This window comes from Perca flavescens, chromosome 1, assembly GCF_004354835.1.
Source record: "Perca flavescens isolate YP-PL-M2 chromosome 1, PFLA_1.0, whole genome shotgun sequence".
In the NCBI taxonomy this organism is placed as follows: Eukaryota; Metazoa; Chordata; class Actinopteri; order Perciformes; family Percidae; genus Perca; species Perca flavescens.
In genome coordinates this window covers 1,012,028-1,038,815 of record NC_041331.1, presented here as the reverse complement: position 1 = coordinate 1,038,815, position 26,788 = coordinate 1,012,028, and the positions used below count along the sequence as shown (strand labels likewise).

Genomic DNA, 26,788 nt, shown 5'->3' with positions numbered 1-26,788 from the left:
GTGGTTCTCGTTAACTGATTCTGTGTTTCACAGAATCGATGCAGCGCTTCTAAAGAAACAACTACAGACCATAAAGTCCCATAACTACTCCCCAAAGGTTAAATACTACGGTACGTGTTTGAGTGGTTTAAAAGCGTAAGGCAGCCAGGATGAACAAACTACTTAGAGTAGGAGGTGTAGACGCTCCATCTGAGGACTACACGTGCAGTTTGTCTCCAGAGGGAAAGGTCATAAATAGTTTGTCCCGATTAATCATTAATCGTTAAGGCCTGATTTACTGCCGCGCTCTGGTGCGTTTCATGAATGAACGGGGAGTCTTCGCACAAAGCTTATGTGAGTATGTGTTTACGCTGTAGGTTAAGACCGGAGTAATGAAAGGTAATTTGGGTGAGTGCACGTTGACTAATCACGGTCAGATTTTCTCACTTCATTAGAGGATTATTTTTAGATTTTCAAAGGCATTTGCCTGAAGGTAACTGAGTCAATATTTCCATATACTTCGTTTTTAAAGGCAATACATGGGTCAAATTATTAAATATGAAAGATATCTTCATTTTAAAAGGTTTAATTTATGGAAGAAAATCTGAAATATTAGAGAGCAATGGGTAGAGATTGACTCATTCCACTTTGATTTTAAATATTGATGATGTAATGATTAAATGCAGTGGTGTGGAAATACTGACAGTCATTTTGAATAAATCTAATGTTGGTTTAGTTGTTGACATTTAGAACCATGTCACCCAAACTAAAAAAAAGTAGTTCAGTACATCAAGGGAGGTAAAAGGTTAAAGACAATAGTGTTTATGGATTTTACTGCTCATATATAAAGCATCTGGCCACATCTGGCTCTTTATGAGCCAAGCCCTTTTGTATTCTTCCAAGGTTGGATTAATGAACAGTATAAATTGCTTCCGTGCAATGATTTGGAGATGATAAATAGATTTAATATTTGAACTTATGTTAATTAGTAGTAGAAGCATTTCTATTTCTGTAATGGTATTACCTGCTAATATTATATACCTGACGCCTTCAGGCATTTATGTGTAAAACCCATTATTAAGTGTTTTTAAACTGTCAGGAAACGATAATGAGTTAATGAACTTTAAGATTGGGTGTCACCGTTGTCTACGATGAATAATTAACATCGTGTTTTTGTTCAGCCTGGGGCTCACATTTCATTTGACCTTAAAAATAAACTCCATAAACAAAGGCACTGCTCAAAATGGGTTACTTTAAGTAAGTTTTTGGACTAAAAGCCGCTTTCAACAACCGCTGGTGATAAGCGATTTAAAAAGTGCACGTATCTGGTTCTACTTATCTGAGTAATAACAAAAGCTTCTTGCATTATCAGAAAGAAGCTGATGCAGATCTGCAGATAGCACTCGGGCTGAAAAAAACATTCTGAACTGATTCAGAGAAATCTAAAGGCTGCTTTCTCATACCTTAGGGCAGTTACTCAAAGCATTGCCCGTGACTGAAATGTGAAATTAAAAGCTGCGATATGTAGCTAATTTAAGGTAAATACACATCAGTAGTATTCAGAGATAGAGCTGTCAGACACACCAGCTGCTGGTGATGAACATTCTGTGTTCCTGTGGATAGACGGCCAAACATAGATGAGGCGACAATGACATATGAACCTTTTGGTGCAAGTCCCTCAGAGACAAAGGGCAAGGTTGTTATTCCATTTCACCATCAGACTTGGAGAAGACTATCAGAAGCCCCGATAAAGTGGTGTTTTGTGGAAAACGTGCCATTTCTCACATTTTTCCTAGACTTTAAATTCCCCATTTGCCATCATTCTGTCCACCTACTCATGCAAAACAGTTGAATGCATCGAGTTCAAGCACTTTGGGTGAGGTTTGTCAAAACTCTATACATTATATGTTTTATGTGTCAAGCGACAGTGATGGCAGTTTGTTTGGGGTAAATCGATGAAGACCGGTAGTCAGATTGTAGATCGTGAGACGAGCAGAAGAAAAAAAAAAATCCACTTCCAAAAACCTAAAAATGCATCGACGTTTAAACAAAAAACACACTGACTGCACAAAACGCAAGGAACACTGTACTGGATTGCAGCCCCATTTCCACAGCCACGTGTCTCATCTCAGTAGCAGTCAATTTGCGGGTTTCCTCCACCACACAGTACATTAATATAAACTTCAGGAAACCATTCTCATTCAAAGGCTGGACGGGGAAATGGAGAGAGGAGAAGTAGCGCTGGATCACAGGCATCGTGCGGGTGTGTACAACTTTGTGAATATGGCTGTGAATGTGGAGTGGACTTAATCCAAGGACACAATTTTCCTAACACAGCAGGGTTCCTGTCCATCCTTTTGTATTGGCAGGATTACACAGATCCTTCTTTATGTCTCCTTGCTGCCCCCGGTGTGTTCTTCTTACGCCTTACCCTGCCTGTTTCCATATCAAACGAGAACGGACTCTTGTCAGATGCAGTTGATGCAAGGATGTATTAGGAAAGCTGGATATGTTTGCTGTCAGTTGTCCTGTAACAAAGAAATACCCTGCAGCTCAAAAAGCATTTTCCCCGTTGGTGGCTGTCATAAAAAGACAGAATGAATGATTTATCTTTTATTATGAAATTCTAAACCCAGAAAAGAAATGTTTGTATAACTTTCCCAGAGCCTAGCTATGCATGGGCTCAGGGAAAGAGACTGTACCCACGAAGCTAATTAGCTAACTGTTGTCATTCCAAGTCTGAGATATCAGGAATATCTGACAGCTGTGATTTTGCCCCATTGGTGAAAAGAACTACAGAAAGTGACAACTAACCACAAAATGACTGTAAAGCCACCTTTGAAGACAGCAACATCTAATAAAATACGTACATTATCAAAGCCCTATTCACACAGGACTAGTATTACCTAGGGACCTCTAGATAATTTTTTAAAATGACCGACTATATTTCTCCAAACACAGACGTTGTGTGATAATATTAGTCCTGTGCAAATCGGCATCATTAATTATAAAGTAAAGTTTTGACAGAGCCTTGACATCATATGTGGGAGACAATGTCAGTAAATTTGAGTAAAATACAGACTTGACTTAGCCTGTGTGATGTGCTGCACAAAACACAGAGGGGGTGTGTGGAGGGTAATGTCTAAAAATCACATGAGGTCCCCTGGTAATACTTGCCATGTGCGATTAGGGCTTAATGGACCCTATGTTCCTATGTTTTTGTGTCTAAGTGACTGATGAACAGTCTTTTTCATTAGTCCAGTATTAAGCGAGATCGCTGCATTTGGCAGGGGACAAACAAGCTACAATGTAAGTTAATAGGACAATTGTCCAGTTGTCCAACTGTCCAATTTATGTTCACAAAAGTGCTCGTTTTGCCACTGACAGGCTCAGATTAATATTCTAAATGACCTCTCTGTTAAAGAGTAAGATCCTATTTTTAAACATAAAAACAATTGAGTTTGCTAAATCCACCAGACTCTATGAAAATAAACTGTGATATTAGCACCGATTTACATGTGAAATGTTGGCTCCATACACGCTAAAAGTATTGCTTTTTTAAATGGAGTCTGGTGTGTTTAGCGCTAGCGACTTCAGAGCTTTTCTGGTTAAACAGAAATGTCTCAAAGAGGTTTTAAAGGACTATCTCTGTAGGGATCCTTTCTATAATCTTGTCAGATACTTAAAATATTAATCTGAGCCTGACCGCGGCAAAACAAGCACTTTTGTGAAGGTAAATACAAGCTGGACAATTGTCCTATTAACTTACATTGTAGCTTGTTTCTCTGACTGCAGACTGCAGCGATCTCGCTTAATACTGGACCAATGTCAAATATTGTTGTTCCCATCAGTCACTTAGACACAAACACATAGGAACATAGGGTTTTGGTTGAAAAAGTGTGATTCATTTAGGTGTTAAACTGTACCAAATACAACACAATGAGTCAAAATAACAGAAAGTTTTCCCCATTCTGCAGAAATTGTCTGAAACGCTTCGTTCTAACCCAATCCGTTAAACCACCTCCTGAAAAAGCTCAGTCTTTCCAGGTCTTGCGCATCTGCGCTCTCTGAGTCTCTGCATCGTCATTGCAGCCGGGGAATGACTGTAATGGCACTGAAGCGGGACTTTCTACCTATATATAGTATAGTTGTGACATCACAACTGCACAGAAGTCCTGATGGCTCGTTAAAAGGCACAGTTTCTGAATACAGGCTTTGAGCATTTCTATGTGGATTGAGGGTTTTTATACTTTCTACAGTATTTATATAGCACCTCGACCTGCTTTATAATAATAATAAAAAACATGGAATATCTTACTTTTTACATTATGGGACCTGTAAATACTCAAATGTGACTCTTGAGTACAGTAAGAGATACCCATAAAACCCTGGTGTCATATTTCAGAATTCCAGAAAAAGCAGCAAAATAAATACTTTATGAAAAATAAAGCTAATAGAACAGTTACAAATATAACTAGTATAATTAGAATAAAATATAGTGCACACTACCAAGGCTAACAAGTGACCAGCTTAGTGAGCCAGCCACACCTGAATGGAATGCAGCCATTTGTATTGTTACCAGTTGCACCTGTGTCCGATAAAGTAATATGAAGTAAGTAATAGCAATAACTCATAATACAAACATGGGGGAGGGAGGGGGGAACTGAAGACAAATAAATGTCAAATTTGTACAGGTGGGATAGAAAAGCTACAAAAAACAATTACAGGGCATCACCTCATCTCAAAAACATAAAGAAAAAATCAATATGAAATGAGTTTGATGTGACCCCTGTGTACGTGCATGTGAGTACACCTCCCAACCATTAATCTAACCTTAAGTGATTAGGTGCATTGAGAAGGGATATTGATTTATTTTAGCGCGTTGGCCTGTAATGGCGTCAGCATCTAATCTACTGACACGTCACACACAGTCGGACTGACAGGGAGCATCTTGTAAAAGCACTAAAGGTTTCTTCTATATGTCAAAACGCCCACTCTGCAGACACGTCTGTGAGCTGACCTGACCTTTAACCAGGAGATACTGTAGAATCAGAAGAAACAATGTCTTTTGCCAGTAGTAGTGGAAGTGCTGTTGTACTATTATTATTTGTGCTTTCTTACAATAATCTCTGCAATACACTAATCATGTTGATACAAGAATAAGGCAGATGTTGCTCTCGTATCAAGTAACAGATAAAATAATTAGTGAGAGAAAGGGCTTTCATTTTTCATGAAATAGAATTTAGTTGATTCTGTGCAGAATTCAGTGTTTGTGAATTCATGAATCGTGGAGAATAGTGAAGTCCCTTGTAAACTTTTAAACGGTAGTAGTAGTTTTGTCATGTTTTGTATGTGTGCGAAAGACAAAGAGCGCAAAAGTGTATGACGGAGGACGGGGGAGAGAAAGAGAATGAGTGGGTGAGAATGAGACTTAAAGAGGCAGAAATCAAATAGCGGAAGAGAGACGTAATGACAGATAAACTAGTATAGGTAGATAGTGTATGTGGGAAGTGACAGACACTATTAATATTAATTAGATATTTATGATCAACCTGATTGGTAATATAGATCTACTGTCCTAAAATGTGTCACACCAATGACCACCCTGCCATTTTGCTAGATAGCTATCAATATTAAAACAAAGGGCACAATGTATTTTAAGTGGGCCCAAGACAAGCTGTCAATCAAAGGGACTTTTCTGACAGTTAAAGTAGTCTGCCATCTGGCTCCAGGCAGAAGACTAAATAACATTTAATTACCTGTCAAAATGACTCATCAACGAACAAAGCTAACATCATGAATATGCTGTAATTGTTTTCATTAATATGCTGGTTATCTCTCCTTTTAAGAGTTGGAATGTATTAGTCTTCAGTTTAATTTAAAGCTATCTAATTTAAAGCTGCATTTTATCAGGCCGGTATACACTGTAACTTTAGTGTTAGTACTTGGGAACATCTTATATCAGTTACTATTTCATCGCCCTCATTTTTTAGATGCATTCAGGCTTTTTAAATAGGAAAAGTCAATAAAACAAAAATCTCATTTGCATATTGATAGGTTGGGTTTGACCTACATTGAACTTTTGAATTAGATTTAACTTGAGTCATTAAAGAGCCCAACTAATTATTTAATGCAAACACCATAGCATAGAATTGAGATAAAAATATGTTTTTTTGGTTTGTTCATAACTACAGTGTGTCCAAATGTTTGGACAAACATTATATAGAAACAAACACCCAGAAAAGTTACAGCCAAGGTACATGGTGTACTGACGTGAATTTGCCAATATTGTGGTTCTTCCATTTAAGTAACATAATAATCTGCAGTCTGGCTTTTAAAAATAAAGAAGAGCTGCAAGATGGATGCACACTGCTCCTTCGTTCACCCACGCGTGAATAATCCGGCTTTAAGTCTCTCTTCGGGCCGAGAGCAATTTTTTTTTTCTTGATGAGAAAATGGCAATAATGGAGAAAAATGATGGTGGAAACACTTGATAATAGTGTGAGACGGTTGTGAGTTGTCGGATGATGAGACTATAAATCAGACTGGAACCTGCATTTGAATGTTCCTGTAATTTTAACAGTACTTATTCATGGTTGACTACAGTTTTTTAATCAACAACTTGAAGATGGTCATGATGTGAGTACTTTTTCCATTTAACCTCGCAAAGCTTGTTGAACGTACTTACAGGAGACAGACTACAGACTGTGTGCTGGTGTTCCCACTTAGTCAGTAAGTGTCATTTCACTTACTATTAGTTAGTTAGTTAGTTAGTTAGTTAGTTTAGTTTATTTTGAACATGTAAAAAAATATATATAATAAATGATACTACTACTTTGTTTCCTTCTATCTACATCAAACCGAATTTGTCTGAATATGTTTTACAAAACATGGTTGACACCACTACCATCAAGCCAGTCATTAGGAATTATGGACAGGGGGATGACATTTTCCAAATTGGTAAGTGATGCTTTTGGTCATCTAGTTTCATATGATACCAGTATTTTTACTCTAGCTTTAAAACTGAGCCCGCTACAGCGGGGTTTATTTGCTAGTCTGACTAGCTCCTCACCTTTGCCATTTTTAGCTTTACCTGTCATACAGGTGCTTTTTAAAAAACATGTTGGGTCTGTCTGCGGGTCCACAGTACTACAGGACAAGCATACTACATGACACGCCTTCGAACCGGTTGCAGTTGGGTTAGGTTTAGGCACAAAGACTACTTTTTTTTTTTTTTAAAGGTTATTTTTTGGGGCATTTTAGGCCTTTATTTTGTACAGGACAGATGACGACATAAAAACGGCGGAGAAGGAGGGGGGAACAACATGCGGCAAAGGGACGCAGGTCGGAGTCGAACTCGCAGCCGCTGCGTCGAGGAGTAAACCTCAACATACCCGGGCACCTGCACAAATGTGTTCAGCATTCTGACCCTCACAGTTATTGTGAAAATGGATCGGTCAACAGCACCATTTTCACTCTAACTGTGGGGGGTGTGGTATCACATCACAAGTTGAAATGTGTTTTAATGATAACAATACATTTATTTATCCTATAAATACATATGACTAATTTTGTAAGTGATATAAGTCAGTAATTAAATTGTTGTACTTGATCCAATTTAATCACAAACCACCGTATATAGCTGCTACTTTGGTAACCTTGAATTGCAACTCGAGCCTCTTTCACACGTTTCCGGTAGATTACTGGTATAACCTTTCAGGCATTTTCTCTATTCACACGTGCACTACATTCAGGAACCTTTCTGTGTTCTGCCTTTTCACACATGCCATGGCAATACCAGAATAGACGGTGCAACATTAATGCACCACTTCTGGATGCAAACCGGCATACAATTCAACAGAGAGTGATGGCCAGATGAAGCCTCATGAAGCTTCAGGAACCATTTTCTTTATTTTCTGAGCCCACAAGATGGCGCTCTCTGTTCAACAAAGGGTTGAAAGTACAGTGAAATGCCATCCCTTTAACCTTTTTCTTTAAACCAAGAGCGCCATCTAGTGGGCTCAGAAAATAAATAAAATGGCTCACGAAGCTTCATTTGACCATCACTATACAACAGAAGGCAAGGCAAGGCAGCTTTATTTGTATAGCACATTTCAGCAACAGGGCAATTCAAAGTGCTTTACATAAAACATTAAAGAGCAGTTAGAAGACAATTAAAAACAATTTAAAAACATTAAAAACATTAAAAGACAAGAATAAAATTGATAGTGCAGTATAAGAATAAAAGTTACAGTGCAGTATAAGAAATTAAAGTTAATAAAATAGATTATTTAAAGAAAAGCAACATCAAAAAGATAGGTCTTTAGCTTAGATTTAAAAGAACTGAGAGTAGCAGCGGACCTACAGTTTCCTTGGAGTTTGTTCCAGATATGTGGAGCATAAAAACTGAACGCTGCTTCCCCCGGTTTAGTTCTGACTCTGGGGACAACAAGTAGACCTGTCCCAGACGACCTGAGAGGTCTGGTTGGGTCATAATGTAGTAGCAGATCAGTAATGTATTTTGGCCCTAAACCGTTTAGTGATTTATAAACCAGTAAAAGTATTTTGAAATCAATTCTTTGAGGCACTGGAAGCCAGTGTAGAGACTTCAGTACTGGAGTGATGTGATCCACTTTCTTGGTTTTAGTGAGGACTCGAGCAGCAGCGTTTTGAATCAGCTGCAGCTGTCTGATTGATTTTTTAGGGAGACCTGTAAAGACACCGTTACAGTAGTCAAGTCTACTGAAGATAAAAGCATGGACAAGTTTTTCCAGATCCTGCTGAGACATAAGCCCTTTAACCCTTGATATATTTTTAAGGTGATAATAGGCAGATTTTTTAATTATGTTAATGTGGCTTCTAAAATTCAGGTCTGAGTCCATGACTACACCAAGATTTCTGGCTTTGTCTGTTGTTTTTAACATTGTCGTTTGAAGCTGAGCGCTGACTTTCAATCGTTCCTCTTTTGCTCCAAAAATGACCACCTCCGTTTTTTCTTCATTTAATTTAAGAAAGTTCTGGCACATCCAATCATTAATCTGTTGAATGCACATATTTAATTGTTGTATTGGGCTATAGTTCCCTGGCGATAAGGTTATGTAAATTTGTGTGTCATCCGCATAACTATGGTAATTTATTTTGTTGTTTTCCATAATCTGAGCCAGTGGAAGCATGTAGATGTTGAACAGAAGAGGCCCCAGAACTGAGCCTTGGGGAACTCTGCACGTCATATTTGTATGCTCAGATGTATAATTACCTATAGACACAAAGTAGTCCCTATTCTTTAAATAGGATTCAAACCACTTTAGTACTGAGCCAGAAAGACCAACCCAGTTTTCCAATCGGTCAAGCAATATGTCATGGTCTACCGTATCAAATGCAGCACTGAGATCAAGTAATACTAAGACTGAAATTTTGCCACTATCTGTGTTTAAGTGGATGTCATTAAAGACTTTAACAAGAGCCGTCTCGGTGCTGTGGTGTGGTCGAAAACCTGACTGGAAGGCATCAAAACTGTTGTTTAGTGATAAGAAAAAGTTGAGTTGTTGAAAACCACTTTTCTATGATTTTACTTAAAAATGGAAGGTTTGATATTGGCCTATAGTTGCTCATTAGTGTCGTGTCTAGATTGTTCTTTTTTTTTAGGAGTGGCTTGATGACTGCAGTTTTCAGGGCCTGTGGGAAGATACCTGAGAGCAGAGATGTGTTTACAATCTGTAGAAGATCAGAAGCCAAACAGTTCGAAACATTTTTGAAAACACCCGTTGGTAGAATATCAAGGCAACAGGAGGAGGTTTTCAGATGTTGTATAATGTCCTCCAGGTTTTTAAGGTTGATCGTATGAAATTGTGTCATGTTGGAATTTGTTTTGCGTGCACACTGTGACAACACATATCCTGTACTTGATATGGAAGCACTGACTGTTTGTCTAATTTTCTGAATTTTGTCTGTGAAGAAGGAGGCAAAGTCATTGCAAGCCTTGGTAGACAACAGTTCAGATGCTATTGGCACTGGAGGGTTTGTTAATCTATCAACAGTAGCACGTGAATTATTATTGTTTCTGGCGATAATGTCAGAGAAAAAGGACCGCCTTGCATTTCTTAGTTCCAGATTATAAATGCGAAGTCTCTCATTATAAGTGTTATAATGGATCTGGAGATTAGATTTTCGCCAACTGCATTCAGCTTTTCGACAATCTCTTTTTTCTTTTCTCACAACTATAAAATTTCTCCATGGAGATCTTTTCTTAACAGAGACAGCTTTGACCTTAGTAGGAGCAATAGCATCAATAACATTCGTAATTTAACAGTTGAAATTATCTACAAACTCAGTGACTGAGGCCCCAGTGAGGGTTGGTGTAGAGGAGAAAAGCTGAATGAATGATTCACTGGTGTTTTCAGTGATATACCGTTTTCTGATTAACTTTGTTTGAACACTTTTGGGCACAGAGATAGTGCCGTTAAAGAAAACACTGGAATGATCAGAGAGAGCAACATCAGTCACCACAACCTTGGAAATGTTTAGACCCTTTGAGATAATCAAGTCCAGTGTTTGCCCCTTATTGTGCGTGGGCTGTGTAACATGCTGAGTCAGAATGAGTCATTACACAAAATGGCGACTCCACCTCCTTTCTTATTCACTCTATTCTCACTCATAAAACTGAAGTTAGGGGGGGCTGACTCAATTTGAACAGCAGCACTGTTATTATGGTCCAACCAGGTTTCAGTTAAAAACATAAAATCAAGATTGTGCTTAATAATAAAATCATTGATTAAAAATGATTTTCCCGCCAAAGACCTAACGTTTAGTAGTGTTAGTGTGTTTTCATTTTTTGGGACAGACTGTGGCTGACGAGGAATGGATGCTAAATTTGCAAAGTTTGCTGTTACGTGCTTATTCACCATTCTTTTTTGATTACCTATCACAACATAAATTGTGGAAGAATCTAATAAGCAGGGCCCAGGCTTGTCTTGGAAAGAGTCATGAGTGCTACTAGGCGTGCAGCCTGGACCCGGCCCATATCAGTTAATGCTTGCTGCATTTTGCACACAAGCATCCTTATCAGTTTGGGGAGAAGGAGTTAACTGCCGTCCTTGAGGAGGGATAGGTGCCTGGCGTTTTACGATGGGAGAAGGAAGGGGGGCATACTTGGTTCCAGCATTTACCAGCTGCTTCATCTGGTCAGTGAACTCCAACATGGGGATGGGGAAAAGAGGGGAGAGCAACGTATCCTTAAAGAGGTCCTCAAAGCTTTTGTGGTTGTCAAAGGGGTTTGAGGAGTGTTGGACGGGTGAGATGGGGGGTTGAGATTTCTCATCTCCACTCTTTGGTCTCCCATGGTCAAATCTTTGCTCAGGTGGGGGCTGTAGTGGATCACTGCCACACTTTGTTGTGTCTTCCTCTTGTTTTGGTTCATCTTGTCTCGTGTCCTTGGCAAAGGGAGCAGATGTGTGGCGCAGAAAGTAAAGTAGGCTAGAGGTGAACAGCTTTACTCCTGGCTTGTTAAGGAAGAGTCCATCTGCTTTAAAAAGATGTCTGCAGCCCCAGAAAATGTTAAAATTGTCAATGAACTGCAGAGAATGGTTGGTACATGCATTTGAAAGCCATCTGTTCAGTGCCAGCAGTCTGCTGAATCTCTCAGCTCCTCTTCTGACTGGCGGTATAGGGCCACTGATAAACACCTTTGCGTTTAGGGAGCTGACTGCGTTCAGCAGATTCATAAAGTCACGATTCAGCACTTCAGACTCTTGCTTTACAACATCATTTGACCCTATATGCAGTATAATGTTCTTCACAGTTGGGTGTGGTGCTATGATATCCTGGATTCTTTGGGTCAAGTCAGACACCATGTCTTTGGGAAAAGACATGGTGTCTGGTGTTTTTACTGCTTTTATATCTTTCACAGCAGAGTCACCCACAATCAGAGTTTGGGGCCCAGTCATTAGCTTTCCCTGTAGCTTTTTACTTTTAGAATTGCTCTCAGTCCTTACCCTGCTGTGTGACGATGAGACATAATCCAGGTCATGTTCAGGGTCCTGCAGCAGAGGAGCAAATCTGTTCTTCACCTGCACACTCATTTGTTGGGGAGGCATTTTGTTGCTGATTTTCCCTTTTGCAGTTGTCCACGGCTGTGTCCTACTAAGTACAAGGGTTGAAGAGGCACTCTGCCTGGATGGTAATGCAGGCCAGCCGGTCATATCACAAATCTCAGGGCGCTGTGCCCTGCCCGTTAGTTGTCGTCCCATTTCCCAGGAAAATGATTTACTCTTAGGCTTTGCACCAAAAGAGTTCCAGGGAGGACTGCCGCTTGTTGATTTATTATCCGTTCCACAGCCCTCCTGTTTCTTTGTGGTCTTGCTGGTGCTAGTTAGCCGTGTGTTAGCATGCTTTTGTCCATTGTTTTGGTTCAGTGGTAAAGTGGTGTCATTTCCACATGATCTGTTCACTTCCACGTTTACTTCTAACTGGTAGATTTTGGTTTCCAGAACTGCAATCTTCTGAAGAAGTTTGTAGTAGTCCTCTATGGAGAAGGGTGGCATCTTGCTGCTAATTAGCTTTAGCTACAGTCACTTTAAGACAGGCTTGAGCTATTGGTAGGCCACGCTCACACAGAAAAATGTTCAAATATGACAATAGCCTACTATGTCTACAAAAAATGTATAGTCCAGTGATTTATAAGTATCCAAGAGCCGCTGCTCATAGTTTCTCTCAGAGGAAAAGCAAGATTATCAGCAGAAATATGCAAGCAGAAGCAGGAGCAAGCTAACCTGACTGCGCCAGATGGATTGCTTCGCATTTGCTCGGCATATCCATCTGGGAACTTTCCGCTGGAAAACTTTTGGGAAGGGGCGGAAATACTGGTTAGCTGATTGGATGAACCATCTGTCTATCACCTATGTTGGTGATAGATGGGCCAAATCAACCAATCAGATCCACGAAGTGTATGAAAATACAACCACAAGCCCGCCCCTGCTTCTGCAGGCAAAGCATAGCTCGTTAGCTCAGCATGCAAACATGTCGGTAAAGGATATTTGCCGTTTGTGTAACGAGAATTTAGGAATAAAAGGAACCATTTCAGGTTCACGGACCATATTCCAAAAGAAGGATCCAAGAGAAAAAAAGCATTAGCGAGCGGCTACCGCTGTCTGAAAATACTGGTTAGCTGATTGGATAAACCATCTGTCTATCACCACCTAACCCACCTCAAAACCAACGCTGATTGGCCCGGTCGTTTGGCTAACGGCTCCAAATTTTCTCTGCCTCAAGATGCCAGACTGATCTGCGAGTGGAAAACTGGAGCTTGCGAGATCAGGACGGTCTCACGAGGCTAGGAGCAAGCAGTAGAGCGTCTGCACTGTCAGAACAGAACAGAAGAAGAAGATGGGGCAAGGTTGGATGTACGTGCACGCGGCTGAGGACGTCACTTTTTATATTTAGGAACATGAAGCTGTTTTTGTCCTTTTGCCAATATTCTTAATGTATATTTAATTCAACAAGTTTACGGGACAAGTAATGTTTTTTTGTGATCTACTTGAATCCAATTGAAATACATCATCATCGGAGTCTTGTGATTGTTTTGCTTGCTTTGTGTGGAAGCGTCTTTCGTCAGACGGACATTACCCTTTACGTGCTCGTCCCTGCAATGATAATGCTTCCATTCACAACACAGCCATAGGTGCATTCTCCCTGACATGTTCCTGGTCTTGAGGTGGGAAATTGGCGGAACATATTTCCCTGAATGTCGATTCCTGCTCCCATTCACACATGACCCCCTGCAGAAAATGTTCCTAAACATTTCAGGGATATACTACGTGGCGTCTAAAAGGGGCATTGCATTAGATGTTTGTCAGGTAGCAAATCAGCTCAAATGGCACAACATCAGCAGGTAACAGGTTGAGACTGGATGAGAGATAGAACTGAGAGATATTCTATGGACAGGGGTTCCTTTCATCTGAAAGATGTTCTTTATTATGATATTATATCATCTACTGGACTGTAAGACCTCCATCAGCAGCGCCTCTGCGCAGCACCAGACAGTAATGACTTAATTAACTGGTTTATTTATTGGTTAATCAGTTAATTAAAAGCAGAGTGATTGGGTTTGAAGGGCTCTCGAGAGAACCTGGCCGACGTCAGTAGAAGACCACAGAAAAGATCAGTCATTAAGAAGTCCAATTTATTTTTTTACAAAGCTTTTAATAGCACAGAGTACTTTACAGAAAAGAGGACAGAAAAACACATAAAGACTACAGTCAATGGAGTGCGTACCTGTGTGGATGTCATATCTGTATTATCCTGACTGCAGTCAGGCTGTATACATTCTGTCTTGATAGGAAATCAAAAATGGAAAAGAATGTTTTTGGCAAGCCAGGGCTTAGCTTTGCCACAATAGTTCCCTGAATTCGCCCTCAAGTAAGATTTGGACTGCTCCTTAAACCTCCAATGACAGCTGTCAAAACGTATTCTGTGATTCATATGTATTCATGTTTTCACAGAGATTATGAAAAGACCATCCTCACAGGGGAAGAGAATTATCCGGCCCTGTCTAAACCCTTGCAGTAAGCATATAAACATCTAATCCAGGGGTCAGCAAATTTAGGCACGCGTACCACCATTGGCATAACCTGACTCCACCAGATGGATTCCTTGACATTTGCTCGGCATATCCATCTGGGAACTTTCCGTTGAAGAACTTGTGGGGAAGGGGCGAAAATCCTGGTTAGCTGATTGGATAAACCATCTGTCTATCCCCACCTATGTTGGTGATAGACGGGCCAAATCAACCAATCAGATCAAACTCTTTCCGAAACCAGTCGGGAGAAGAGCAAAAACATCTTTTCCTCAGAGAAAAGCCTCCAGTGCCGTTTTTTGCTCTTCTTCCAATGAAGGAATACTTTCTAATTCAGATAAAACTTGCGCGATAGCTATGCTCATCTCATCCGTGGAAGCTGCCACGTTGTTTAGACTGAACAGTCGCTTCTCGTTGTTGTCGTTTGGCGAACAGCTCCAAATTTTCTCTATCTCAAGATGCCAGACTGATCTGCAAGTGGAAAACTGGAGCTCGTGAGATTAGGACGGTCTCACGAGGCTACCATTGGCATGCAGTAGCTCAACCAATGGCACGCTAGCAATACGTGTGCAAGAGAGGTTTTTGGACATGTTACAATCCACATGTCAAATGACCTCTTGGACAGCCATTGGCAGGAGCACAGCCTGTTATTTACTGTAGTTTGATTGACTTTTTCCCTATCCCCATTCCGCAGAGACTCGCCCTACTCCGCCTCTGATTGCCTAGTACACTCGTTGCCTTCTTCACAGAAGGTGGCGCAAAGATAAGTAGTGGTGGTAACCCGAATGGAGAGGGCTCGGTAGATCATGGCAGTCTTAATGCTGATGGCACACTGATTAACAAGAATATTTTAAAATGGCACTTTGCAAAGTTGCTGACCCCTGATCTAATGTGACACTTAACAAAACTTAATCTTAGCTTTAAATCCTATTTCGTCAATCCACCACTTTGGTCCAGACTGAAATTTCTCAACAACTATTAGATGGATTGCCATTAGTTTTGGTACACACATTCATGGTTCCCAAATGATGAATCCCAATGACTTGGTTGATCCCTTAACTTTCTACATAGCACATCATCCACATTTTTAATACTTTGGTTTTTGACCAAATAGTTGGAAAACTAATATAGTTCCCACCAGCCTCTAGAGTACATGTGACATTATGGTTTGATAGTATGACGGTAAGCATGTATTCCACTTTAATTGTCCTCACTCATTTCTAAATAAAGAATACAGCATCTGTAAGCATCCTCTGGCCACACCTCAGTAGATAACAGAGAGAAGAAGTGAAGTCTCCTTCATGCCTTATCCTTAATGATGGCAGCTAATGTTTTGAAGCCAAGTCCGCACAAAGTCAGTGACAGGAGGTTGGAGAATGAGATGCATTTTGGCCAAATGAACACACCCAAGCTGTTTGTCTAAATCCACTGCCATCTGCCAATCTCATCCCGCCCTTAGCTGTCCTCCATCCTGCCTAAAATGCCTGTGCTGCTCTTTTGTCCTTCAGTGACAAACCCATCCTCTTTCCTATCCGACTAAAGACATACTCAACACACACTTTTGTTTGCACACTAGAAGACTGATTAATTTTGATTAATTTTGCAGAGCTGCCAGTTTTATGGGTAGTTAGAGATTAGAATGAACTGTAGTGTAATTACACTTCTATCAGTTTTTAATTACTCTGAGTGAATTCAAAATTTTTAAGACATTATTAAGTAGTGTTTGATTGAAGACAAATCAGTTTTACTTTCAGCCACGTCTATTTAATAGATAATGACAACCTACAGCTAAAAGATCAGGGTTGCAGTGTATGTGTAAATTTATATTTGAGTGGGTCTGCCTATCTACTGTAGTGGGCATAAACAGTGTGCATAATGCATGTGTTTGTATGCATGTGTGTTGTTGTGTATTTTTTGGGCATGTGAGTATGAGTGTGTGTGTTTGTCTGCAACGAACAATGACTCAGTTCGTTGCCCAGAGGCACTAATTGAGGCATCAATTAAAAGAGTTAACGAGTTTGTTTAATGAGATGAAAACTCTGGTTGTGTTTCTGACATCAGACCCACCAGGCTGGGCTGTTCCAACCAACATAAAGTAAAAAAAAAATTCTTATGCTCTTTTTTTTCATTCTCCAAATGTTTCTTTTTCATATTTTATGTCTGCTGTGCTCTCTGTCCTTCTGTCTGCCCCTTATTGTCACTTCCTGCGCCCTATGATGCCTTTACCCTCTTATTGTCCGCTATGTCCTTCCTCTTCCCATTGCTGTTTCAGAGGCACCACACTTTAAAAGAATACTCCAGCATTCTGGGAAATGTGCCTACTTAGTAAATGAGTTTGATAAATAGATTGGAATCAATAGACCTTTTCATGGCAGACATTTTGACTTGCAAATAGAGATATGATTGAAAAGGCCTTTTATTAATAAGGCCTGACTCTACATGAACAGGATTGTCTCTGTCCAAGCCTGACTCAAGCCTGAACCATGGCAGCAGTTTTGGGCCCGAGTCTGATTTAAAACCTGACTTTCCACTGTAAATATAAAATAAATGTATCCATGCATGTAAGTTGAATAGATATCCAGAAAGTGATGGCCTCACACAGCCCATACATTATTGATGACATTACATAGTCTGCATAAAAAAAAACAGGGTCATTTTAGCAAACGCGACCCGATTCAAGCTCAGGGGAATTTTGAGACATTACAGTATGGAGTTATATTCCTATCTTTATTCAAGAGCACATTCTTTCAATTTGAGAGCATTTCTCACTGATATTACGTTCAGATTTTGTAATAATTTCCCTCAAAACCTTGCTCTCACACTCAAATGGTCATGCTCGCGCTTGGATTTGCTCTGCTTGTGCTCAAACTTTGTGCTCGGACTCAGATATGTTGTTCTGTGGACAGATTTCCTGCTCTCAGCTTTGAACCTTCTCCTCGCTCAGCCTGATTCTCCTGATATCTGCTGCTCTCGGATCTCTCCTGCTCGCTTGGATTTTTCTGTGTTACAACACTATCAAAATTCCACAACTAGAATGCCAGGTGTAGTCCAATGGATCCCTCCTGCTCGCTTGGATTTTTAACTGTGTTACAACACTATCAAAATTCCACAACCAATAGAATGCCAGGTGGACATATCAAGTGTTGACCAATGAAAACATGATCCCTGCCCATAGCTAGCCTTGAGGGTGTGTTTTCTTTAAATCAGTTTTATGTAGAGAACATCCGGACAGTATGTGTGTATTTACAACTGGTATTTAACCATGGGTCTGTAAACCATGCTCCTGGGGAGTTTTCAGACATTTAACCCACATCACTGTTGCATGTTTTTCAGATGTTCTAAATTCTTATAACATTATTTTAACAATAACATCATATATATATATATATATATATCTGTATAGAAAGTTGTAAGTACAATTTATTATTAAAATAGTTTACAACCACACTACTGTGTTGTTCCAGTCAGTACATTACAACCAAACTGTGTTGTTCCAGTCAGTACATTACTCCAAACGCAAAATCCCATTGGTTCCCCCTGTACTCACCTGTGTGCAGAGGGCAGGCATTAGTGGCACAAACCAAGTACGTTGGCAAGTCTGATAATAATTTAATTGTAAAATCATGTTTCATACACTTATCATTTCTTTCTTGCTTGAATTCACAGGGTGCACAACAAGGCCCAGGAGAGACAATTACTGTGATGTCCACAAATCCAAAGCAGAGAAGAGAAGGTAAGGTAAGATAGTAATGATGTTAAAGAAAGCTATGTACACCTAATACCTTATGTGTTGATGTCTATGAATTTGTTTTAAATAGGAGCACACTATAGAAAGACAACAGTGGAGAGTTGCTGGATCGGTCTGTCCTCAAAGTGCCAGAGATCTACAAGGACTTCACCCGTTTCTGCACCATCACCTGCATAATCCAAGTGATAAAAGAGAGAACTATTTTGTTCTCTGCTTACATGAATAGGTGCCTGTAATGTCTGCACACATAAACAATCAATTAATAAATGTTAAGTATCACTGATATTTCTTAAATCATTGTGGATTTTTAGAGCAATAAGAGTCTTAAAGCTATGTTCATACTTGCAACAAATTAAAACCCTTATCAAGGCAAATAGGTTTTTCATTTTCTGTAATCTAAATCTAAAAACAGTATAATTAAATTTACCAGAGTGGACACTTGCAGGTTGTTAAACAGCTTTAATTTACCTTGTCAAAACAATAAGTAATTCATAACCAACTGCACAATATTTGACACAAAACCTAAAAAGTGTATGGTTCATACTCCTGTGAAGCAGTACACTTTGCCTGTAGGATTTACTGTAGCAGGAACATTGATATTGGCAAACTGATGACCCAGGTACAGGTGAGTTTGTGAGCAGGGTTATGATATGAACTAAAATAAAGATAAGATAAGCCTAGTGTTCACAAGAGGGATAATTCAGGTATTGCAACACAAGTTAGAGAATTGAATTAAATAGGAGGTATATATAACTAGTAGAAAATAAATTAACTAAACAAGAGCAATTAAGGCAAAGTTATGAGGTAGTAGCAAGCTAAAGTGACGTATAATCAATAGCAGTGAGTCACATCAACAGTGTACACCAGAATAATATATACTGTGATTAAGTAATGATACTTAGTATTGTCTGTAGACTACTAATATAACAAAACAGAAAAATAATATAGTGTACGATGCAGTATGGAGAACAACAGAGTCCCATATGACCCCAAGAGACTTTAATTGCAGCTGTTGATGATGTTGCAGATGGTTGTAGTCTGTAGCCAGTCATACAGTAGGTAGATCTGGAGCAGCAGGGTGACTTCTAGCTTTCATGGGCTGGTGATAAGACTCTGCTGCTATGATGCAGCATTGGTCGAGCCCTTCATTCTCAACTGGAAGAAAAGAAAAGAACAGAAAATGCTTGTTTTTTCTGTTCAGTTTGCTGTGTATTCATTAAAAAAAAAACTGCTATTTAAGGAGCAAATTATTCTAGATCTGTTTTTATTATAGTGATAACATTGTACTTAACATTACAACGTTTTATACAGACTGATATGAATCCATCATTTTCAAACTAATGTTATATGAAGAAATGAAAACTAAATTCTGATGAACAACACACAACAGTGATGCAAAAACAATCAAGTTTTTGGTGTTCTTTCAGTTATATTACAGTTTAGGTTTTACTATTGGCTCTAACATTAAATTAGCAAAATCTCCAGGAAGGAGAGGTTAACCAAACGAGGAAAAATACACATACTGTCGGTCATATGTTGTTCAATCTAGCTAAACTATGAAGAAAATATATTTGTTTACGGACATCAAGCTAGGCTGTATGTTAGCATGTCTGAAATTAGCCAAATCCCCAGGAACATGGTTAACCAAACGAGAACAAATTACAAAGCGGGGTCATTAAATACCAGTTGTAAATACACACATACTGTCCGTCATACAGTATGTCGTTCAATCTATCTAGCTAGCTAAACTACCGATATAAAGAAAAGCTATTTGTTTACAGACATCAAGCTAGGCTAGCGCCCTATGCTATGTGCTTAATTTATGTTACTCACCCTCATAGTTGTGTAGCTACGTAACTTGATATGTCCCACTTCAAAGCTTTCTCCCGTTTCCTGATGGGTGCAGGTGAAAGACCGTCGACCATTCTGTGCACATTATTGACATATACTAATAATAAAGCGATGGACGGCGGGGTTAAATAAACTTGGGTTACAGACCCATGGTTACAGAGGAGCCGGCCGCAACGGATGTTCTCACATAAAACGAACGCACCCTCAACGGGGCAGGGATCATTTCATTGGTCAACACTACACCTGGCATTCTATTGGTTGTGGAATTTTGATAGTGTTGTAACACAGAAAAATCCAAGCGCGCAGGAGAGATCCGAGAGCAGCAGATTTGCAAGCGCGCAGAATCAGGCTGAGTGCGAGGAGAAGGTTCAAAGCTGAGAGCAGGAAATCTGTCCACAGAACAACATATCTGAGTCCGAGCACAAAGTTTGAGCACAAGCAGAGCAAATCCAAGCGCGAGCATGACCATTTGAGTGTGAGAGCAAGGTTTTGAGGGAAATTATTACAAAATCTGAACGTAATATCAGTGAGAAATGCTCTCAAATTGAAAGAATGCGCTCTTGAATAAAGATAGGAATATAACTCCATATTACAGCCCAATTGGGTTAGGACAGAGAATAAAAGCTCTATGATAACAATGGCTCAGTCCCATCAAGTGTCCCAGTAACCCATGACAGTGAGCCAGCATGCCCAATACCAGTCGCTCACAAAGGGATGCATGCAGCAGTTTTTAATGTTATCAATTGCACACACAAAAATGTTTGCCGTAAAAAAAGTCTATTTCAGTTTGGGTTCATTTAGAATGTGTATTCTTGGAGGTGTTGGCTTGCTAACTAAGAATATACAACATGTAAATGAAACACTATTAGTGCTGTTTTTTTCTCTGTTCTTGTTTCATCTAGCTTAGCGCTAAACTAGCTCTAAATGCTATTCCTAATTTGAATCAATCAATAACCAGCTAATAGTTAGATAGCTAGATAGTTGTTACTACTTTTGTGTTACCTGTGTGTACTTTTGAGTAGCCTATTCATTTTTTTTTATTTTTATTTTGCTGTCTGTTGTTGTGCAGCAGACGGTGGGACCATGAAGACTGTTGTGGCTCTGCTGCTGCTCTGTCTGTGTGATCCTGGACAGGGTGACTGCCAGGCAGACTGCATGTCCTGCAGCAACGTCCTGCCCAAACAGCTCAGTTTCAACACAATGGTGAGGGTGAGGACATGCACGCACACACACACACACACACACACTTACGCAAGCACGCACACACGCACACACACACTTACGCATGCACACACACACACACACACACACACACACACACACACACACACACACACACACACACACACACACTGCAGATTGCAAGAGTGGAGCTACTACCCAAAATAGAGAGGAAAATCTATTGTGTCCGGATTACACACGAACGCACGCACACACACACGCACGCCTGCACACACAAACAAAATCCCTCCACTTGGTTCTTTTACTGTAACCCACCTTCCTGTAGTTTTCACCCCACCTTCCTGTAATCCTCCCGTCCTTCCGTCCTGACTCAACAAATTACCCTTTTGGCATTTGAGTTTTAATTTGTTGTGGTTAATTGACTCCTGGGGTTGTGTGTTTCTCCTCTTAGTGCAAATGCCTTGTGGTTGTTTCTCTCTGATAATGACATGTCTGCGTCTCAGACGTTTTAGTATGGAGAACACAAGAAGACATTTAACAGCAAATGGAATACAACATGAAACTTTAGTGTTTACATTCATGTTCAAAAGGATCTTAAGTGAGCCTATTGAATTGGACATGTGATGCCGGTTACACACTGCACGCGTCGAGCGTGTCAGCTGCGTGGCGTGTCCGTTTAGATATTTCGGCTCCCATGTTAACAGGTTAACATGACTTGCCATCTACTGACTCACTGCCCCTATTTTTTATAATGTCAGTTTTCTTCTGCTTATTCTAATTGTCTCTTCTCCTTCATCCCCATTTCTCCTTCCTGGTGTAAAGGCATTTTACTTGTAAATCAATAAGGGACCAAAGCCTCCATGATTAGTCTGCTTAATGGAAACACTTGGTGATGCTCAAAGCAATTTTATTTTCAAAGCAAAAGGTATTTCATGCATATCCATCCTCGGTCTTATTCTGACATTCCCTCACATAATAACACACACACCCATTGAACCACTGAAGTAGAAGACATAGGTGATAAACAAGCTAATAATATAATCAATCTTCTTCTGTCACATTGATTTTTTCTTCTCTGAGTTAAGACTAAGGGCTTTCCACTCAAACAACCAAAGAAAATCAGTTGATACTGTACCATGTTCATTTGCGTTTGCGTGTAAACGAAGGGCACAAATGAAGGGAAATGTCTCAGTTTTTCAAAATAACCATGTACGTGTAAACAGGGTATGAGGCTGACGGAAATGTCATTAGTTTTGCAGGTATTTGGTCACAAATCAAAGGATTAGACAAAAGGAAATTCGACCTGATTGTGACACTAGATGGAGAGTTAAGGTTTCACCAAGTAACTACAATTTATCCTAAGAAAACATGAATGTTTATAAGATTTGTTGGTTAACCATGCATTCTGATCTATGCAATGGACCGACCAACTAACCGCCCAACAGACCTACACTGCCATCCCCAGAGTTAGGCTAAAACTGTCCACAGTGAAGTCTGTCTAATTGATGATATGAATGAACTGACTTCAGAAAGAAAATGAAGACAATCTCTTGTCTTGTCTCTGTCAGGTGTGTCTCACTGAGTGCAAAGCTAAAGTCTCCCCAGCCTTCTCCTGGGACTTCTGTCGTAAGCTGCTGTCATCGCCAATCTTCTCTCTCACTGGTACCCTGCGTAAAAGATCTCAGGAGGAGGTGGAGGCCCTGTTTCCTGAGGAGGAGAAAGTGGAAGGAGGACTACTGCTGCCCTTTGCAGTGCAGAGGTTCGATCACGTGGCTCGGGCACTCGGGGTGGACGAGAGGGATCTGGGTGGTAAGGGCAGTCAGCTGAACACTGCCTACAATTCCCAGCAGGCCCTTTCTCTTGAGGATGAGTATGATGAGGAGGCAGGGCAGGAAGAAGGGGCTGCTGACATGGCAGCAAGAGGACAGAGTGATGTAGGGCTAAGTGTCTCCAAGAGGTTCGGCGGCTTCGTCAAAGGCAGGCACGGCTACAGGAAGCAGATGTTTCCAGGAAGATCGTACCAGAAGAGGTATGGCGGTTTCATTGGCATTCGCAAGTCAGCCCGCAAGTGGAACAACCAAAAACGTTTCAGCGAGTTGCTGAAACAGTATCTGGGGATGAGCACTAAGGCCACTGAGTTTAACAGTGTGTCAGAGGACCTCACCCAACAAAATGAAGTTTAACAGAGTGAACCTTTACGCCGCTGACATCAAACTATTTCCTGATGTATTTTCACTGATCATGTTTTGTATTTCATCGACATGTCAAAACTTAACTGGTGTCACCAAAGTTGACCTATTGAATCTAGTAATAATAAGTAATTTACCAAAAAGTGAAAACTAAGCCCGTATTCTATAACTCCCATTGCAGGCCTCTTTGCCTCAGGGATTCCATCCCTTTTAAATATGATGCCAACAATTTTACTTTAATTATGAGAACTTCTTCTATAGACCGAATCACCGTGATGTCACACCAACACAACAATCACTTTTGGGTAGACAAAAAAGAAAAATTGATTTGAATTACATAGGTAGGCCTATGTGAAATCAGCAAACATTTTTTTATTTTGTTGTCATTTTCAGCCATTACTGTAAGTTTGAAGATTTATAGTTAACCACGTTGGTCTGACCTAGCTATCTGACGCTTCTGCTTATTTGTGCTTATTTTCTGTACTGTGTTGCTTTGCTAGCATCTTTGATAGCATTACGAACAGCAACATCTCACAGCTGGTCGGACTAAGTGCTGCTTTTGGCTGGTATGTCTGTGGCCGACAGGTAAATTAGGTCTCATGAAAGCATCAAACATGCATTTTAGATGAATGAGATGAGAGTATATCCAGTTGTTCCTCATCCCCGTTTGCTCAGCGCCGTTAAATTGTATATTAAATGGGACGCAGGAGTTTTCTACCCGGAAGTTATTGGAAACAAACATCGTGATTGGGTCTATACATTCTCAAGTAACTGAACCCTCCAGTAGAAATGTTGGGCCCCCTAAAAACTGCTCCTTCTGAGCTGTGAGACTATAAACCCTGGCATCGTCCAGGGCCCCTGTCCAGCTCTGGGCACTCTGAGTCAATCAAACCTCCCATTCGGTGCCCTTGTGGGATGTAACAGTTGAACGATCATGTTTCATTTGAGCTGCCCAAAGCCCTTATCCTCATGAGCTTTGAAGTAAGCTCTCACTTTGGGAATTCTTAGTAGTCGTGCAGTGGTATGCAGTAAAATATAGTCTTTATTTTACTGTTTAATGGAATCTGCAAGATTAACGTTGGCAAAAATATTGCTTTTCAGATTCCATGTATTATATATATATTTTGCCAATTAATTACTGCGCTGGGTCAATTGTAAAAAGTGCTAAATCTTCTTAGATTGAGGCCTCTAGCTTTGGTGGGTTACATTACTGTTGAAAGTGTGTAAAAAGTCTAGCATGACCGCTTTCTTTATTCACATCTTGTGGCAAAATGCAGAACTCTGTCTCTTTGAAAGGACAATACCAGTGTTTTTCATGTTTTGCCATTATGGTTAGGGTAATGTCTGCAGTAATGTAAAGTAAATTATATGTGATTTGTGGTAAATAAATGAAAACATGCAAAAAGAAAGCTAAAAGTCATTGATCTGTCACTGTGCCAAAACACACCTGAGACAGAGCTACTGAGGCAGGTTTAATGAAAAGATCTCTCCTTCATTCTGTGCAATGGTGAAGTGACAGACTGCACAGCACTCAATATTCATGCATATATATGCTACTGATCTGTCTGCCAAACTGGTTATGTACAAGTGAGCTTCATCTCTGATTGGGTCTTGTATCCAGATGCCAGATTCCTGTATGTACAAACTATTTGGTATTTTTTCTTCCTTCAAACTGTAATGGTGTGAAAAGTTGCCCACTATGAGAACTTGTAAATAGCTAAATTTAAACATGTCAATAAAAATAGTTTACTATTTCCTTCGTGGCTTGTTATGCAACAACTGATTCTGTGTCTTGAGGTGTTTTGTTCTTAGTATTTACAGCACGGCCAGTAATGGGAGTGGGTTGCGTTTTTATCTCTTTACTTCTCTTATTTACTTTTAGATTTTTTGGAACTACTATGCTTTTGTAGATCAGTTATAAGCTATTGATAAGAACAACATTGCCATGTGGTGTACTACTCCTTTGGTTTGTGTTTGTCCTTCCTTATAGGTAATAAGGCACTAATGAATGTTGGTAATCTGTAAATACATCTTTAACAATGGGTTATCACACTGATCCATTTAGTCTGCAGTATATTAATGCCTTGCTCTTTTCCATGAGGTCAGAGGTCAAATGGTCTGTTGGAGGGGCCAACTGATAAACTAAAGAGCTAAAAAGTCACATTTTTCACAACCAGGTAGCACCACAATGTGTTTTTATTAATGGTGTAGAACTGCATCTACAAACCACCAGTTAAGTATGAAGCCATTAGTTACAACTTATATGCAAGCAGGTTATAACCCCTTTATAAAAACATAAAGATTTATTGTAAAATGCTACAACTTTTGGAAATTAATTAATAACCACTAAAAATGTGTTACTGCCATACATATATAATGTCAAGAGAAATATCCCATGATGTACACAATTCAAACCGTTGTCACAATGTGTTGATTCTCTCTTCTGTTGTAAGAACAGCTGATAACGTTAAATTACAAATTGGCAGAGAATGCCTGGGCTCATTTTTTTTAAATCCCTGTAAAATATATTATATCGTGTCCAGGTCAAATACACTAGTGCTCCAGCGGGCTTCTGGCGCCCCTTAGTGGTCATTCCTCGATGGCCCGGCTGCACATACATTTTGTGTATTTTGCTTGATATTCCCAATCTAATGTTAGGACACTTTATTTTCAAAGTATGTCAATTCTTTGATATTATTCTTCAGTGGTTGAAGAAGTACTTGGATATGTTACCCCAAACAAAAGTAGCAATACTCTGTTACATGAGTGGCCTATTAACGTATTATATTGTTGGATTATGCTCATTGGTGGTGCAGTCACCTCACAGCAAGAGGGCAGCTTGGGCCCTTGTGTGTGGCGTGTGCATGTTTCTCCGGGTCAATTGCAATTACTGCAGTCTACTTCCTACTGCTGGGAACAGAATTAATCCATACCAATATATCAGATTTCATATTATGTTGATCATATTTTGAGTATCTAAATCTGCAAAGTAACTCGTAACTAAATCAAAATAAAATAATCAAATAAATGTAGTAAAAAGTAGCCTACAATATGTCCCTAACGAGGATGTCGAGTAATAGGACTAGGAGGGGCCATGAAAATAGGCTAGATAACGTTAATTCCACCACAATTATTTCAGCTTTCCCAAATGCAGAAACATATTGGGGAAATTCATGACCTTAACCTATCTAAATTAAATCGGGCTAGTCAAGTAAGGAGTCCGTCTAACTAGCGCTAGGTCAATAAATAATAAAACAATAAAACGCTTCC

The 26,788-nt window shown here is 39.8% G+C and overlaps 1 protein-coding gene across 2 annotated transcripts in view; it reads left to right on the top strand.

Annotated features, from left to right (window-relative positions):
- Positions 1-25,170, top strand: part of pnoca (prepronociceptin a) — a 31,521-nt gene extending 6,351 nt beyond the window's left edge. Inside the window, exons 2-3 of one of the 2 annotated variants that reach the window (XM_028578880.1) lie at positions 21,217-21,350; positions 22,898-25,170. In XM_028578880.1, the coding sequence (XP_028434681.1) occupies positions 21,231-21,350; positions 22,898-23,512 (735 nt within the window). In that variant the 5' untranslated portion in view covers positions 21,217-21,230 and the 3' untranslated portion in view covers positions 23,513-25,170. Of the gene's footprint in view, positions 1-21,216; positions 21,357-22,897 lie in introns of both variants that reach the window. The other variant, XM_028578872.1, reaches the window with a different exon arrangement.
- The last annotated feature ends 1,618 nt before the right edge of the window (positions 25,171-26,788 follow it).